Here is an 18,353-nt window from a genome sequence, read left to right on the forward strand (position 1 = left end):
AGAGTGAGGGGAGAGGGAGTGTGTGTGTGTGTGTGTGTGTGAGAGGAGAGAGGGAGTGTGTGTGTGAGAGAGTGAGAGGGGAGAGGGAGTGTGTGTGTGTGTGTGAGAGGAGAGAGGGAGTGTGTGTGTGTGTGTGTGTGTGAGAGGAGAGAGGGAGTGTGTGTGTGTGTGTGTGTGAGAGAGGGGAGAGGGAGTGTGTGTGTGTGAGAGAGAGTGAGGAGAGGGAGTGTGTGTGTGTGTGTGAGAGAGGGGAGAGGGAGTGTGTGTGTGTGTGTGTGAGAGAGAGAGGGAGGGATTGTGTGTGTGAGAGAGAGGGAGGGGAGAGGGATTGTGTGTGTGTGTGGGATTGTGGGGGAGTGGGAGAGTGTGTGTGGGAGAGAGGGGGAGAGGAAGAGTGTGTGTGTGTATGTGCGTGCGAGAGAGAGGGGAGAGGGAGGAGTGTGTGTGTGAGAGAGAGAGGGGAGAGGGATTGTGTGTGTGTGGGATTGTGGGGGAGTGGGAGAGTGTGTGTGTGTGTGTGAGAGAGGGGGAGAGGAAGAGTGTGTGTGTATATGTCTGTGTGAGAGAGAGGGGAGAGGGATTGTGTGAGAGAGAGGGGAGAGGGAGTGTGTGTGTGTATGTGAGAGAGAGAGGGGAGAAGGAGTGTGTGTGTGTGTGTGTGAGAGAGAGAGGGGAGAGGGAGTGTGTGTGTGTGTGAGAGAGAGGGGAGAGGGAGTGTGTGTGTGTGAGAGAGAGGGGAGAGGGAGTGTGTGTGTGTGAGAGAGAGGGGAGAGGGAGTGTGTGTGTGTGTGAGAGAGAGAGGGGAGAGTGAGTGTGTGTGTGGGAGAGAGGGGAGAGGGAGTGTGTGTGTGTGAGAGAGAGGGGAGAGGGATTGTGTGTGTTTGTGGGATTGTGGGGGAGTGGGAGAGTGTGTGTGTATATGTCTGTGTGAGAGAGAGGGGAGAGGGATTGTGTGAGAGAGAGGGGAGAGGGAGTGTGTGTGTGGGAGAGAGGGGAGAGGGAGTGTGTGTGAGAGAGAGAGAGAGAGAGAGAGGGAGAGGGAGAGTGAGTGTGTGTGTGGGAGAGAGGGGAGAGGGAGTGTGTGTGTGTGTGAGAGAGAGAGGGAGAGGGAGAGTGTGTGTGTGTGTGTGAGAGAGAGGGAGAGGGAGTGTGTGTGTGAGAGAGAGAGAGAGGGAGAGGGAGTGTGTGTGTGAGAGAGAGAGAGAGGGAGAGGGAGAGTGTGTGTGTGAGAGAGAGAGAGGGGAGAGGGAGTGTGTGCGTGTGAGAGAGAGGGGAGAGGGAGTGTGTGTGTGTGAGAGAGAGAGAGGGGAGAGGGATTGTGTGTGTGTGTGGGATTGTGAGGGAGTGGGAGAGTATGTGTGTGTGTGTGAGAGAGAGGGGGAGAGGAAGAGTGTGTGTGTGTATGTGCGTGCGAGAGAGAGGGGAGAGGGAGGAGTGTGTGTGTGTGAGAGAGAGGGGAGAGGGATTGTGTGTGTTTGTGGGATTGTGGGGGAGTGGGAGAGTGTGTGTGTATATGTCTGTGTGAGAGAGAGGGGAGAGGGATTGTGTGAGAGAGAGGGGAGAGGGAGTGTGTGTGTGTATGTGAGAGAGAGAGGGGAGAAGGAGTGTGTGTGTGTGTGAGAGAGAGGGGAGAGTGAGTGTGTGTGTGGGTGAGAGGGGAGAGGGATTGTGTTTGTGTGTGTGTGTGAGAGGAGAGAGGGAGTGTGTGTGTGTGAGAGAGATGGAGAGGGAGTGTGTGTGTGTGAGAGAGAGAGGGGAGAGGGAGTGTGTGTGTGTGTGAGAGAGAGAGGGGAGAGGGAGTGTGTGTGTGTGAGAGAGAGAGGGGAGAGGGAGTGTGTGTGTGAGAGAGAGAGAGAGAGGGGAGTGGGAGTGTGTGTGTGTGTGAGAGAGAGAGAGGGGAGAGGGAGTGTGGGTGTGTGTGTGTGTGAGAGAGAGAGAGAGGGGAGAGGGAGTGTGTGTGTGTGAGAGAGAGAGAGAGGGGAGAGGGAGTGTGTGTGTGTGTGAGAGAGAGAGAGAGGGGAGAGGGAGTGTGGGTGTGTGAGAGAGAGAGAGAGGGGAGAGGGAGTGTGTGTGTGTGTGAGAGAGAGAGAGAGGGGAGAGGGAGTGTGGGTGTGTGTGAGAGAGAGAGAGAGGGGAGAGGGAGTGTGGGTGTGTGTGAGAGAGAGAGAGGGGAGAGGGAGTGTGTGTGTGTGTGTGTGTGAGAGAGAGAGAGAGGGGAGAGGGAGTGTGTGTGTGTGAGAGAGAGAGAGAGGGGAGAGGGAGTGTGTGTGTGTGTGTGAGAGAGAGAGAGAGGGGAGAGGGAGTGTGTGTGTGTGAGAGAGAGAGAGAGAGGGGAGAGGGAGTGTGTGTGTGTGTGTGTGAGAGAGAGAGAGAGGGGAGAGGGAGTGTGTGTGTGTGAGAGAGAGAGAGGGGAGTGGGAGAGAGTGTGTGTGTGAGAGAGAGAGAGAGGGGAGTGGAAGAGAGTGTTTGTGTGTGTGTGTGGGAGAGAGAGAGAGAGGGGGAGAGGAAGAGTGTGTGTGTGTGTGTATGTGCGTGCGAAAGAGAAGGGAGAGGGAGGGGTGTGTGTGTGTGTGGGAGAGAGGGGGAGAGGAAGAGTGTGTGTGTATATGTCTGTGAGAGAAGGGGGGAGAGGGAGTGTGTGTGTGAGAGAGGGGAGAGGGAGTGCGTGTGTGTGTGTGTGGGAGAGAGGGGGAGAGGAAGAGTGTGTGTGTATATGTCTGTGAGAGAAGGGGGGAGAGGGAGTGTGTGTGTGAGAGAGGGGAGAGGGAGTGTGTGTGTGTGAGAGAGTGAGAGGAGAGAGGGAGTGTGTGTGTGTGTGTGAGAGAGAGAGAGGGATTGTGTGTGTGTGTGGGATTGTGGGGGAGTGGGAGAGTGTGTGTGTGTGTGTGAGAGAGAGAGAGGGGGAGAGGAAGTGTGTGTATGTATATGTCTGTGTGAGAGAGAGGGGAGAGGGAGTGTGTGTGGGAGAGGGCAGAGGGAGAGTGTGTGTGGGAGAGGGAGTGTGTGTGTGTGAGAGAGAGGGGAGAGGGAGTGTGTGTGTGTGAGAGAGAGAGAGGGGAGAGGGAGTGTGTGTGTGAGAGAGAGGGGAGAGGGAGTGTGTGTGTGTGTGGGAGAGGGGAGAGGGAGTGTGTGTGTGTGTGTGTGAGAGAGAGAGAGGGGAGAGGGAGTGTGTGTGTGTATGAGAGAGAGGGGAGAGGGAGTGTGTGTGTGTGAGAGAGAGGGGAGAGGGAGTGTGTGTGTGTGAGAGAGAGAGAGAGAGGAGAGGGAGTGTGTGTGTGTGTGTGAGAGAGAGAGAGAGAGAGGAGAGGGAGTGTGTGTGTGTGAGAGAGGGGAGAGGGAGTGTGTGTGGGAGAGGGGAGAGGGAGAGTGTGTGTGTGAGAGAGAGAGGGGAGAGGGATTGTGTGTGTGTGTGTGCGATTGTGTGGGAGAGGGAGTGTGTGTGTGTGTGTGAGAGAGGGAGAGGGAGTGTGTGTGTGTGTGAGAGAGGGAGAGGGAGTGTGTGTGTGTGAGAGAGGGAGAGGGAGTGTGTGTGTGTGTGTGTGAGAGAGGGAGAGGGAGTGTGTGTGTGTGTGTGAGAGAGGGACAGGGAGTGTGTGTGTGTGTGTGTGTGTGTGAGAGAGGGGGCGAGGAAGAATGTGTGTGTAGATGTCTGTGTGAGAGAGAGGGGAGAGGGAGTGTGTGTGTGTCTGTGTGAGAGAGGGGAGAGGGAGAATGTGTTTGTGGGAGAGGGAGTGTGTGTGTGAGTGAGAGGGGAGAGGGACTGTGTGTGTGTGTGGGATGGTGGGGGAGAGGAAGAGTGTGTGTGTGTGTGTGAGAGAGAGGGGGGAGAGGTAGTGCGTGTGGGAGAGGGGAGAGGGAGAGTGTGTGTGGGAGAGGGAGTGTGTGTGTGTGTGAGAGAGGGGAGAGGGAGAATGTGTGTGTGGGAGAGGGAGTGTGTGTGTGTGAGAGAGGGGAGAGGGAGAATGTGTGTGTGGGAGAGAGAGGGGAGAGGGAGTGTGTGTGTGTGTGAGAGAGAGAGGGGAGAGGGAGTGTGTGTGTGTGTGAGAGAGGGGAGAGGGAGTGTGTGTGTGTGAGAGAGGGGAGAGGGAGAATGTGTGTGTGGGAGAGAGAGGGGAGAGGGAGTGTGTGTGTGTGTGAGAGAGGGGAGAGGGAGTGTGTGTGTGTGAGAGAGGGGAGAGGGAGAATGTGTGTGTGGGAGAGAGAGGGGAGAGGGAGTGTGTGTGTGTGTGAGAGAGAGGGGAGAGGGACTGTGTGTGTGAGAGAGAGAGAGAGGGGGGAGGGAGAGAGATAGCCAAGTCTACCGAACTTGGCTATCAGCCTCTGCTCGGCCCCTCTGTGTTGTTGAAGTGACCCAGTTGGGGAAGGGCCAGTGGCGAGGGGCATTCGGTCTTGGATCTATGGATACGCATCAATGCAGACTATCCAGAATGATGTGGAGGTGCCAGCGTTGGACTGGGGTGGACAAAGTTAAAAATCACACAACACCAACATCACATGTTCTGTTTTGTTCAAAAAGCACACGATATGTATGCAGTCACTATTTCTTATAATCCATTTGACATTTTATAAATTTCTACTTTGGAAATAGAACCAGTCTGACTCAAGATTGGAATACAGATTGACTCTAACCTCACACCTTTAATGCATTGTCTGAGCTGAGATGTCACTTTTTTTTAAAACCTTAACTTAACTCTGGAAAGTGGCTTGAAAGAAGTTCTGGGATTTACATTAATAAATCAAAACCTGTAACCCATTCTAAAAGATCAAAGACTTAACAGCAATCTAAGTTTAAGAGTGTGGTGCTGGAAAAACACAGCTGGTCAGGCAGCATCTGAGGAGCAGGAGAATCGACGTTTTGAGCATGTACCCTTCATCCTGATGAGGTGATGCTTAAAACATCGACTCTCCTGCTCCTCAGATGCTGCCTGACCGGCTGTGCTTTTCCAGCACCACACTCTTCAACTCTGATCTCCAGCATCTGCAGTCCTCACTTTCTCCGAGCAATCTAGGTTTATTCAATATATAGCATCAATTGCATGACATTATGATCTTTTCTTGTAAATTCTGTGTCCTGTGATCCTATTCCACCAGCTCCCTGACAGAGGAGCAGTACTCTGAAAGCTTATACTTGCAAACAAACCTGTTGGACTGTATAACCTGGTGTTGTGTGAAGTGTATCCCAAAGTCTATCTTGCAGGAAGTTTACTTGGAGATCTGAGGCCGAACATCCTTGACCACTGAACTGTTCCCCCACTAGCTAATTCGATTCAAAATTGGCTCAATGGTAGGAAGCAGAGGGTGATGGTTTCTCAGACTGGAGACAAGTGGTGTGTCACAGGGGTCAGTGCTGGAATCTTTGTTATTTGTTATTTACATAAATTATCTGGATGTGAATGTACAAGGTATGATTAGAAAGTTCGCAGATGATACAAAATTAGGAGGTACCATTGATAGCAAGTAAGGTTATCAAAAATTACAGAGAGATCTTGATCAGATGGGGAAGTGAGCTGAAGATTGGTGAAAGCAATTCGATACAGATAAGTGTGGGGTGTTGCCCTTTGGAAAGTCAAACCAAGGTAAGGCTTATACAATAATTGGTAAGGTTCTGAAGAGTGTTGTGGAATAGAGGGACCTAGGAGTATAAATACACAGTCCTTTGAAAGCAGCGTCTCAGGTAGACAGGGTGGTGAAGAAGGCATTAAGCATGCTGGCCTTCATCAATCAAGGCATTGAGTAAAGGAGTTGGGACATTATGTTACAGTTGTAGAAGTTGTTGGTGAGGCTGCACTTGGAGTATTGTTTAACAGTTTTGGTCACCCTGTTATAGGAAAGACATAGTTAAAGTGAAAGAGTGCAAAGAAAATTTACGGAGATGTTGCAAGGCCTGAGTTATAGGTAGAGGACTTTATTCCTTGAAATGTAGGAGAATGAGGGGTGACCTTACTGAGGTGTATCAAATCATGAGGGGCATAGATAAGATGAATACATCTAGTCTGTTTTCCCAGGGATAGGAAATTGAAAGCTAGAGACCATAGGTTTAAAGTGAGAGGGAAAGATTTAAAAGGACCTGAGGGGCAACTTTTTCATGCAAACATTGGTGCTCATATGGAATGGACTGCCAGAGAGTGGTTAAGGTAGGTACAATAGCACACTAAACAACAGTTAGATAGGTACATGGATTGGAAGGGTTTGGAGGGATGTGAACCAAATGTGGACAGTTGGACCTAGCTAAGTGGGCACCATGGTCAGCATGGACCAGTTTGGGCCGAAGGGCTTGTTTCCATGCTGTATTACTCTATGACTCTACTGTTACATGATGTGTGTCTCAAATTACTATCAGTACCTCTTTGAAGTAGAGACTTTGAATAGACTTTGAAAACTGGGTAAAGGCCCTTGGCTCAGTACTCTCCACAACTAGGTTTACATGTGGCCTGATCTGAGAGCCTGGAAACAGATGCTAATGGTCACCATTACAAAGAAAGCACATCTGGAGTTGACAATGAAGAGAATAATTCACTCATATGGAAATGTGATAGGGATTATTTTTAGTAAGAAGCAACTTGTTGGAGTGTAGTACAGCTCAAGAGGAACTGATGATTTGTGAAGTATGTTCTCAAAGCTGTCCATCAGTGTGGATTTGCATCAACATGTCTGGATCACTGGAGGCTTATTATTATTGCAATGAGACAAATACTTTCCCTGTAGCATGGGACAACTAATGTGAGAGAAAACAGATGAAAGGAACACAATGTATTTTGTTGTCTAGAGATTTTGCTCCTTGACATGTAAATTCCAGAGCTACTTTATTCAAAACTTTAAAGGAAAAGTATTTCCAACAGTTTTCTCTTGGTTTCTCTGAAGACTTTGATCACGTGCACATCGTACAGGGGAGCTTTACTCTATAGTTAACCCTGTGCTGTCCCTGTCCTGGGAGTGTTTGATGGGGACAGTATAGAGGGAGCAATACTCTATAGCTAACCCTGTGCTATTTCTGTCCTGGGAGTGTTTGGTGGAGGTAGGGTAGAGTGAGCTTTACTCTATATCAAACCCTGTGTTGTACCTGTTCTGGGAGTATTTGACAGGGAAAGTGCAAAGGGAGTTTTCCTTTCGGTTTGAAAGAGTAGAGGGAATTTATTCTGTATTTGACCCTATGCTGTAGCTGTCCTGTGTGATGGGATGGATGTAATTCCATTTTTACTTTTTCTGAGCTGAGTGCTGTCTTTTTTTAAATGATATGTTGCTCCAACAATTTGCTTGTGATCTTTATTTAGCTGTTAGTCCATTGGACAGTCCGAGGAGTTCCTGCACCAACGTCGCTCCTAATTTCCCGTTTGCTCGCAGGTAAATATGAATTGCTGTGTGTGGAACACATGCATCAAGCTGAAAGGTTGTCTGGTGGTCCATGGGAAAAAAGTTTGACAATCGGGAAAGTGAAAATTCCTCCTCCATTATCTGTCGCCTTCCTGCATTCCCAGTCTGTTCTCACTGTTCTCAGCCAGACTGGAACTGATCAGTGAAAGCAGCAAAGTGTTGAGGGAAACTTCAGACATTGTCAACGTGTATCATCAACCAGATTTCCTGGTGTCAGTCCTGGCTTCTTCTATTTGTTTTCAGACCCTATTTCTCACAGATTCTAACAGGATCATTCTTCCAACCTGTTCATCCATGCTTTCATTAGGATCCAATTGACCTTTTCTTCATATTGAGGTCCATTCACTAACTGAGTCTGTGATAGCTCTTCCAGGCACTGAGCCCTGATCTCAGCACTGCCAACCAACCCCAAACCCAATTACCTCCCCAGATTGAGCCCAGTGCCCTAATCCCTGACCTTAGACCCTGTTCACAAATCCTAATCCCAGCTCCTAGCCCTAATTACTGACCCTCGGCACCAGCCCCTTACCCCAGCCCCCATTTCAGTTCACCTGAATGACTAATGATGTTGCTTGATTGACTGGATCTGGTTTACAAAGAGGGATGAGGTTGGGATTGGCTGAGTTTTTGAGAGGATTGTGTTGAGCTGATACTCAGTGTCCTTTTCGCTTGTTGCAGGGTGGATGGCCGTCGCTGGTCCTTGGCTTCATTGCCATCCTCCGGATATGGAACTAACACCCCCAGCTCCACTGTGTCGGTAAGTTGCCAGTCATTGACTCACAATCTCCTCCACTCTGACGGCTTTGGACCCTAAGGGAGGGCTGAAGTAGGGCGCACGGTGGCTCAGCGGTTAGCACTGCTGCCTCACAGTACCAGGGACCCAGGTTTGATTCCAGCCAAGGGCAACTGTGTGTGTGGAGTTTGCACATTCTCACCGTGTCTGCGTGGGTTTTCTCCCACAATCCAAAGATGTGCACGTCAGGTGAATTGGCCATGCTAAATTGCCCAGAGTGTTAGGTGCATTAGTCGGGGGAAATGGGTCTAGGTGGGTTACTCTTTGGAGGGTTGGTGTGGACTTGTTGGGCCAAAGGGCCTGTTTCCACACTATAGGGAATCTAATTAGAATGGACAGTTCTGAGGAGAGAGAAGGGTAGAAGGTGGGATTGGAGGGCAATAGCAGAGTTGCAGAAAATGGATTGAGTGTGTGAGGCTGATGGGAAGGGAATCGGTGGGTGGTGTGACTGGAAGGATTGGAAAAGGGAATGCAGGTTCTCAGCTGAAAGGGAGAGCAGTTCTGACAAATAAAACCACCACATTGAGGTGAGGGAAGGGAGGAGGGTGGTTGGAGTACACCTGTGTGTGTCTCTGTGCTTTTCTCATCCTTTCTATATTTGTTATTAACTCCAGTGTTTGCATCTATTGGTCACTTATTCAGTGAATTTCAAATGCAGTTGTTTTTCTTTCTTTTGTGATCTTTTTCAGTCATCGTCCTCCTCCTCTCAGGAACTTTTGCATCAACTGCCTTTCCAGCCCACACCAGATGAGCTTCGCTTCCTGTCCAAACATTTTCGCAGCACTGATAGTGTTGCTGATGAAGAGGGACGCCATTCCCCTACTATTAGGCCTCGATCCAGGAGTCTAAGGTAGGAGGGATTGTGGATCCAGTCAATAGAAACAGGAGCGGGAACGAGAGACCTAACCTTGGATCTCCATTACTGATGCTGAATGTAGTGGTGACTGCAGTTCCAGAGCTGCTTGACTGGGACAAGGAACAAGGTGCTTCTTTCAAACGAGAGCACATTCACACCCCGTTGTAATTGAGCACAAAGGCCTGAGGTTTTGCTTTTGAGTCGGAAAAACAGATTTGGAACATTTCCTGGCTCTATAAATCTGTCCTGGGAAAATTTTCCCTGAAATTGAGATTTTTGTTCTGGGAGTAGCTGGGGTTTTTAGGAGCTGGGTCCAAATCCGTGGAGGTTGCAGGCTGGTGGACACAGGCCGGAGTACCTCAGTGCTCTAGCCCTGGTGGAGTTTACAAAAAGGCATTTTTAAAATCAAGATTTTCCTCGATAGGAAGTTATGTAGATTAATGAACACCAGGGTGATAGGTAATGGAACCCTGTGCAAGCTAAAATGTGGGCAGCAGACCTTTAGATGACCTAAAGTGTAGGGATGGGTATGATGTGGGAGACCAGCCAGGAATGCATTTGATTAGTCAGACCAAGCGATAACGATGGAATGTTCCTCCTGCAGAATGTGGCAGGTGAGAGACACTGTGCACATCTCTGCCAAATACATCTACAGGAAGTGCACCCAACTCCAGCTCCTCGAAAACTGGGTTAGGGAACTGGAGCTGGATGAACTGCAGATCATCTGGGAAGTTGAGGAAGAAATTGAGAGGATGTACAGGAAGGTGGTCACTCCCCAGACACAGGATAAGGACAGCTGGGGAACTGTCAGAGGGAGGAAAGGGAACTGACAGATAGAGCAGGGATCCCCTGTGGCCGTTCCCCTCAGCAATAAGTATACCGTTTTGGATACTGCTGGGGGGGACGGCCTACCAGGGGAAAGACATAGTTGTCAGGTCTCTGGCACTGAGCCTGGCACTGTGGCTCAGAAGGGAAGGGGGGAAAATAGAAAAGCGCTAGTGGTAGGGGACTCAATAGTTAGACGGATTGACAGGAAAATTTGTGGTCAGGACTGGGACTCCTGGAAGGTATGTTGCCTCCCTGGTGCCAGGGTCCGAGATGTCACTGATCGGGTTTACAAGATTCTGAAGGGGGAGTGTGAGCAATCAGAAATCATGGTACACATTAACACCAATGATATCGCCGGGAAAGGGATTGATGATCTGAAAAGTGACCACAGAGAGCTCGGTTGGAAGCTGAAGAACTGGATGAGTAGAGTAGTGATCTCAGGTTTGCTACTGGTGCCACGAGATAGTGAGGTGAGGAACAGGCAGCGAGTGCAGCTTAACACATGGCTGTGAGGCTGGTGCAGGAGGGAGGACTTCAGATATCTAGCCCATTGGGACACCTCTTGGGAAGGTGGGGCCTGTACATGAAGGATGGGTTACACCTGAACTGGAGGGGCACAAATGTCCTAGGTGGGAGATTTGTTTATGTGGTTTGGGAGGGTTTAAACTAGATTGACAGGGAGTTGGGGCAGCGCTACATATCTGTGAGGGAGGTAGTTACATATGGCGCAGTGACAGGATGTAGTGAATCTGTTGGGAAGGTTTCTCACGTGATGAAACAAAGGGATCGGTTAAAGTGTGTCTGCTTTAACGCAAGGAGTATCAGAAATAACAGTGAGGAACTTAGAGCATGGATCGGTATCTGGGACTATGATGTTGTGGCCATAACAGAGACGTGAATTTCACGGGGGCAGGACTGGTTGTAGATGCTCCAGGGTTTAGAACATTTAAAAAGAACAGGGAGGGTGGAAAAAGAGGAGGGGGTGTAGCATTGCATCACAGCTACAGAAACTAAGGTTGTTGAGGAAGGTTTGTCTACTGAGTCAGTATGGGTGGAAGTTAGGAACAGCAAGGGAACAGCCCCCTCATTGGGGGTTTTCTACAGACCCCCTAATAGCAGTAGGGAGATTGAAGATCTCATAGGCCGGCAGATTTTGGAAAATGCAGATGTAGCAGGGTGGTTGTTATGGGTGACTTCAACTTTCCCAATATTGACTGGAACCTCCTGAGTGCAGATGGTTTGGATGGAGCCGTTTCTGTCAGGTGTGTTCAGGAGGGTTTCCTTATTCAGTATGTAGACAGGCCAACGAGGGGAGAGGTCATTTTAGATTTGGTGCTCGGCAATGAGCCAGGACAGGTGTCAGATCTCACGGTGGGAGAACACTTTGGTGACAGTGATCACAACTGCCTCACATTTACCATAGCCTTGGAGAGGGAAAGGAGCAGTTACCGAGGGAAGATATTTAATTGGGGAAAAGGAAATTATGACACTATCAGACAGTAGTTGGGAAGTACAGATTGGGAACAATTGTTCCACAGAAAGGGCACAGCAGACATGTGGAGACTATTTAAGGAGCAGTTGTTGCGAGTGATGCACAAATTTGTTCCTCTGAGACAGGTAAGAAGGGGTAAGATTAAGGAATCTTGGATGATGAGAACAGAGGAACCTTTCGTTAAAAGGAAGAAGGCAGTTTACATAAGATGGAGGAAGCAAGGGTCTAGCACAGCTTTGGAGGATTATAGGCTTGTGAGAAAGGAGCTCAGAAATGGACTGAGGAGAGCCAGGAGGGGGCATGAAAAAGGCTTGGCAAGAAGGATTAGGGAGAACCCAAAGGTATTTTAATCATATGTGAGGAATAAGAGAATAATCAGGGAGAAGGTCAGGCCGATCAGGGATAGTGGAGGGAACTTGTTTGTGGAGTCTGAGCAGATAGGGGAAGCCTTGAATGAGTTTTTTGCTTCGGTTTTCACCAAGGAAAGGGACCTTGTTGTGAATGAGAACTTTGAGGAGCTGGGATACAGGCTTGAACAGATCAAGATTGATGAAGTTGATGTGCTAGAAATTTTGGAAAACATTAAGATTGATAAGTCCCCAGGGCCAGACCAGATTTATCCTAGGCTGCTTCGGGAAGCGAGAAAGGAGATTGCTCAGCTGCTAGCAAGGATCTTTGCCTCCTCACTCTCCACGGGAGTTGTACTGGAGGATTGGAAGGAGGGAAATGTTGTTCCTCTTTTCAAGAAGGGCAATAGGGAAATCCCTGGCAATTACAGACCAGTCAGTCGTACGTCTGTGGTCAGCACAGTTTTGGAAAGAAATCTGAGGGGTAGGATTTCTGACTATTTGGCAAAGCATAGCGTGATTAAAGGCAGTCAGCATGGCTTTGTGAGGGGCAGGTCATGCCTCACAAATCTTATTGAGTTCTTTGAGGAGGTGATGAGACAGATCGAGCAGTGAATGTGGTGTATATGGACTTCAGCAAGGCATTTGATAGGGATCCCCATGGTCGGCTCATTCATAAAGTCAGGAAGTATGGGATACAGGGAAATTTGGCTATCTGGATTCAGAATTGGCTGGCTGACAGAAGGCAGAGAGTGGTTGTAGATGGAAAGTATTCTGCCTGGAGGTCAGTGGTGAGTGGGGTCCCACAGGGCTCTGTTCTTTGGCCTCTGCTCTTTGTAGTTTTTATAAATGACTTGGATGAGGAGGTTGAAGGGTGGGTTAGTAAATTTACAGATGACACAAAGGTTGGAGGTGTCGTCGATAGTATCGAGGGCTGCTGCAGGCTGCAGTGTGACATAGACAGGATACAGAGCTGGGCTGAGAAATGGCAGATAGAGTTCAACCTGAATAAATGTGAAGTGATGCATTTTGGAAGGTCGAACTCGAATGCTGAATATATGATTAAAGACAGGATTCTTGGTAGTGTGGAGGAACAGAGGGATCTGGGTGTGCAAGTGCACACTCAAAGTTGCCACCCAAGTGAACAGGTTTGTTAAGAAAGCATATGGTGTTTTAGCTTTCATTAACAGGGGGATCGAGTTTAAGAGCCGCGAGGTTTTGCTACAGCTCTACAAGTCCCTGATGAGACCACACTTGGAATATTGTGTCCAGTTCTGGTCGCCCTACTATAGGAAAGATACAGAGGCTTTGGAGAGGGTGCAAAGAAGGTTTACCAGGATGCTGCCTGGACTGGAGGGCTTGCCTTATGAAGAAAGGTTGAATAAGCTCGGACTTTTCTCTCTGGAGAGGAGGAGGAAGAGAGGTGACCTGATCGAGGTGTACAAAGTGTATGGATGTATGTACAGGTATATGTACAGAGGCATGGATAGAGTCAATAGCCAGAGACTTTTCCCCAGGGAAGGATTGACTGGCACAAGGTGTCATAGTTTGAAGATATTAGGAGGAAGGTATAGAGGAGATGTCAGAGGTAGGTGCTTTACGCAGAGTGTTGTGAATGCATGGAATGATTTGCCAGCGGTGGTGGTGGAAGCAGAGTCATTAGGGACCATTAATTGACTGCAGGACATGCACATTGACAGCAGTGAATTGAGGGGTGCGTAGGTTAGGTTATTTTAGTTTAGACTAGGAATAATCCACGGCACAACATCGTGGGCTGAAGGGCTTGTTCTGTACTGTACTTTTCTATGTTCTATGTTCTATGTTCTGTGTTTTAGCAGCAGATGAGCTAAGTCAGGGACAATGTTACAAGTGTAGAGATTATAAGCTTTTGTCATGAAATGAAGAGGCCAGAGGCTCAGCTTGGGACCAAAAATGGTCGTGAGTGGCAGGAAGCACAGGGTGATGTTTGAAGTGTGCGATTCCAATTGGAAGTGTGTGTTCAGTGGATTCCAGAGCGGTCAATGCTCAGGCTGTTGCTGTTTGTGGTTTATGTAAATAATTTCAGGTAGGATGTAGGAGGGTTAGTCATTAAGTTCACAAATGATACAAAATTGGTGGGGTGGTAAACAGTGATAAAGATAGAGTATGGTGCTGGAAAGGCAAGCATTCTTCATGATGAGCTTATACTCGAAACATCGATTCTCTTGCTCCTCGGATGCTGCCTGACTGGCTGTGCTTTTCCAGCACCACACTCTGACTCTGATCTCCAGCATTTGAAGCCCTCACTTTCTCTTTGTGAGAAAGATAGCCTTAGTTTACAGGAGGATATAGATGGGCTGTCTGACAGGCTGATCAGTGGCAAATAAAATTCAATCTGGATAAGTGTGAGGTCAGACACTTGGGAAGGACAAACAAGGCAAGAGAGTAGATGATGGACAGTACAACCCTGGGAAGCACTGAGTGAAATAACTCCACAGAGGTTGGAATCCCATTACCAAGTCCCCCTTTATTTACACTTGGGGAGTCCTTGACACTGATCCAGCTTCCTCAGAACCAGCTCTCAGAGTGAACAGAATCTTTGACACTCCTGTTTATATCTTTCAGCCAGGGTAATAGCCCCATTCTTTGACGTCCACCCAACTGATCTCATTCCTATTACTACACTGAGGATCGGGGGACCTTGATGTGCATGTCCACCTGTGCCTTAAGGTATCAGGACAGGTAGATAAAGTGGTAAAATGGCATATGGGAAACTCACCTTTATTAGTTGACACATAGCATTTAATAACAGGGAAGTGAGGCTAGAATTATATAAGAAGTTGGTTAGACCATAGCTAGACTATTGTGTGAAATTCTGTAACCCACTTTAGTAGGAGAGATGTGATTGTATTGGAGAGGATGCAGAGGTGATTTAACAAGATATTGCCTGGGCTGGAGAGTTTCAGTTAGGAAGAGAGATTGAACAGATTGAAGTTGTTATCCCTGAGCAGAGGAGATTAACCAGGGTCACGATTGAGGGCCTTGATAGAGCAGATAGGAAGTAGCGTTTCCCCTTGGTGGAAGGGGCAGGAAGTTTAGTGGAGATGTAGGGAGAAACCTTTTCACCTCGAGGGTGCTGGGAATGTGGAACCAGGCAGACAAGACTATAGACCAAGTGCTGAGAAATGGGATTACAATGGTTAGGTGGCTGTTTTTGACTGGCATGTGTGTGATTGTGCAAAGGGTCTTTTTCTGTGCTGTAGACTTCTGAATCCCTGATTCAAGGACTAGGATTACAAACAAACTGGTTTAGTCTGAAAATGTTGCCAGGCAAAGAGATGAGTCAGATAATGAAGGGATAGAGTGGAGTTGAAGACACTGTCTTCAGCTTTACCAATGGCTAGTTGAAAGACATTTCTGTTTGTCCACTCCTGGCTATCAGATCAGCAGTCTGTTAATTGAACCAGAGTCATGGAGTTGAGAGAATTGGCAGTCAGGTAGAGCTACATGTTGTCATTTTGGTGTGAAAAATTAATGCCCTGCATTTGGATAATATCACTGGGGTCAGCTTATTGATAAGAATTAGGATTGACCAAAGATTGATTCTTCAGGCACCAGAGGGAATGGTGTAGGAGCAGAAACCTCACCCAGCAAGGCATATTCTTTGAATTGGTGTTTACTATGGAAAGATATGCTGACAAAATATTGGCAGAAAGGGGAGTCGAAGACCCCATGGTAATGTTACACGATGACTAATTCCAGAGTCCCCAATGACTGAGGTCACTGAAAGGAAGGATGCTCTGCTTTGAATGGATCAGTGACCAGGACTTCCATTTTGGCCTTTAAAGGATGTGAGGGTTGTGATAATTTTCATCCAATCAGCTCTAAGTGTGGGCGAGACACCAGAGGATTAGAAAGACCATGAACTGTGAGGAGGATAATGTCGAACCTCAAAAGGACATTGATAAGGTTTGTGGGATTTGCAGAGAAGTGATTCATTTTGGAAGGAAGATGACAGCGAGACCTTATAAAAGAAAGGTCATAATTTGGAAGTGGCTGCAGAAGCAGACAGATCTATGTACATATCTGTTTATATTGTTGAAGGTGACAGGACAGGTTGAGCTGGCAGTTAGTAGAGCATATGGCTTCCTAAGCTTTTTAAATTGAGTCACAGAGCAAGAAAAGGAAATTTATGTTAATATTGTGTTATTTGCCAGTTTGGTGTTAGCTGGAATATTGTTTACATTTCTGGGCACTACAGTTTAGGGAAGGATGTGAAATCTTTAGAGAAGGTGCAGAAAATAGTTCCAGGAATGAGGAGATCCAGTTTCAAAGAACAAAGAAAATGTACAGCCCAAGAACAGGCCCTTCGGCCCTCCAAGCCTGAGCTGATCCAAATGTACTGTCTAAACCTGTCGGTCAATCCCTAACCATCTGTATCCCTCTGCTCCCCACCTACTCATGTATCTGTCCACACGCATCTTAAATGAATCTCCCGTGCCTGCCTTTACCACCTCTGCTGGTAATGCGTTCCAAACACCCACCACCCTCTGTGTGAAGTACTTGCTGCGTGTATCCCCCTTAAACTTTCCACCTCTCACTTTGAAAGCGTGACCTCTTGTTATTGAATCCCTCACCCTGGGAAAAAGCTTGTCTCTATCCACCCTGTCTATACCCTTCATGATTTTGTAAGCCTCAATCAGGACCACCTTCAATCTCCCTTTTTCTAGTGAAAATAGACCTAACCTACTCAACCTCTCCTCATAGCTAGCACCTTCCATACCAGGCAACATCCTCGTAAACCTTCTCTGCACCCTCTCCAAAGCGTCCACATACTTTTGGTAATGTGGCGACCAGAACTGTACACAATATTCTAAATGCTGCTGAACCAATGTCTTGTACAAATTTAACATGACTTGCCAGCTCTTATACTCAATACCCAGACCAATGAAGGCAAGTATACTATATGCCTTCTTGACCACTCTATCCTCCTGTGCAGCAACCTTCAGGGTACAATGGACCCAAACTCCCAGATCCCTCTATCCATCAACTTTTCCCAAGGCTCTTCTATTCATTGTATCATTCGCTCTGGAATTAGTCTTGCCTAACTGCATCACCTCACATTTGTCTGGATTGAAATCCATCTGCCACTTCTCTGCCCAACTCTCCAATTTATCTATATTCTCCTGTATTCTCTGACAGTCCCTTATGCTTTCTGATACTCCACCAATCTTTGTGTCATCTGCAAACTTGCTGATCAGACCAACAGTGTCCTCTTCCAGATCATTTATGTATATCACAAACAACAGTGGCCTCAGCACTGACCCCTGTGGAACACCACTGGTCACCTTTCTCCATTTTGAGAAACTCCCTTCAACTACTACTCTCTGTCTCCTGTTGCTCAACCAGTTCTTTGTCCAACTAGCTAGAACACCCTGCACACCATGTGACTTCACTTTCTCCATTAGTCTACCATGGGGAGCCTTATCAAACGCCTTACTAAAGTCCATGTACATAACATCAACAGCCCTTCCTTCAACTAACAACTTGGTCAATTCCTCGAAGAACTCTATTAAGTTGGTAAGGCACAATCTCCCCCGCACAAAACCATGTTGCCTATCACTGATAAAGCTCATTCTTTTCTAAATATAAATAGATCTTATCTCTCAGTACCTTCTCCAGCAACCTCACCACTTTCATAGTTAGATTCGAGAAGTTCGGAATATTTTTTCAGGAGACAGGAGATTTGATTAAGGGATATAAGAACATGAGGGGACTAGACATTATAGAGGGGAGAAACTGGTGGAAGGATTGAGATTGAGAGGGCACAGATTTAAGGGATATGGTAACAGGAACAATGGTAACATGGAATGCAATTTTCCTGCAGTGAGTTGTATGGATTGGAGTGTGTTGCCTGAGAGTGTGTGGAGGCATGTTCAAATTAAGTTGTTCAAGAGGGAAGACTATCTTCTGAGAAAGAAGAGCTACAAATGAGGTGAGGATAAACTTCTTTGCTCCGATAGTTATTAAGATTTAGAATGAATAGCCTGGGAGAGTGATGGAGGCAGATTCCAAAGGAGGTCTCAAAGAAATGTGGATGTATATTTGAAGGCTATGAAGATAGGGCTAGAGGATGGGACAAGCTGAGCAGCTCTTTCAGGACCTGATACAAACAAAATTGGTTGAAAAAGCCTCATTCTGTTCTTTAAAATCCTGTGATTCTCTGATTTTAACTACCACATCGGATTGGACAATCGGGGCATGGTTTCCCTTAAGCAAAGAAGATTGAGAGAAGATTTGATTGAGGTGTAAAAGTGTATGACAGTCTTTAATAAGTTGACAGAAACAAGCTATTCTAGTTGATGGTAAAGGGAGACACAAAATTAATGTGATGCAGAGTGATAAGAGATGGAATGTTTTTTTTTAAGTAGCATGTGATAATGACCTGCAACTTACTGCTCATCAGGACAGTGGAGATAGAGATAGAGTCATGTACAGCATGGAAACAGACCCTTCAGTCCAACCCATCCATGCCGACCAGATATCCCAACCCAATCTAGCCCCACCAGCCAGTACCCAGCCCATATCCCTCCAAACCCTTCCTATTCATATACCCATCCAAATGCCTCTTAAATGTTGCAATTGTACCAGCCTCCACCACTTCCTCTGGCAGCTCATTCCATACAC

At 47.5% G+C, this 18,353-nt stretch overlaps 1 protein-coding gene across 4 annotated transcripts in view; it reads left to right on the top strand.

The window, feature by feature from the left end:
• The window catches only part of mast3b (microtubule associated serine/threonine kinase 3b), a 301,525-nt gene that overhangs the window by 144,504 nt on the left and 138,668 nt on the right, over positions 1–18,353 (top strand). For 3 of the 4 annotated variants that reach the window (XM_072594515.1, XM_072594514.1, XM_072594517.1), the window contains 3 exons: positions 7,272–7,341; positions 8,050–8,128; positions 8,854–9,014. In XM_072594515.1, the coding sequence (XP_072450616.1) occupies positions 7,272–7,341; positions 8,050–8,128; positions 8,854–9,014 (310 nt within the window). Of the gene's footprint in view, positions 1–7,271; positions 7,342–8,049; positions 8,129–8,853; positions 9,015–18,353 lie in introns of those variants that run through there. The other variant, XM_072594518.1, reaches the window with a different exon arrangement.

Source organism: Chiloscyllium punctatum, chromosome 24 (genome assembly GCF_047496795.1).
Source record: "Chiloscyllium punctatum isolate Juve2018m chromosome 24, sChiPun1.3, whole genome shotgun sequence".
Lineage (NCBI taxonomy): Eukaryota > Metazoa > Chordata > Chondrichthyes > Orectolobiformes > Hemiscylliidae > Chiloscyllium > Chiloscyllium punctatum.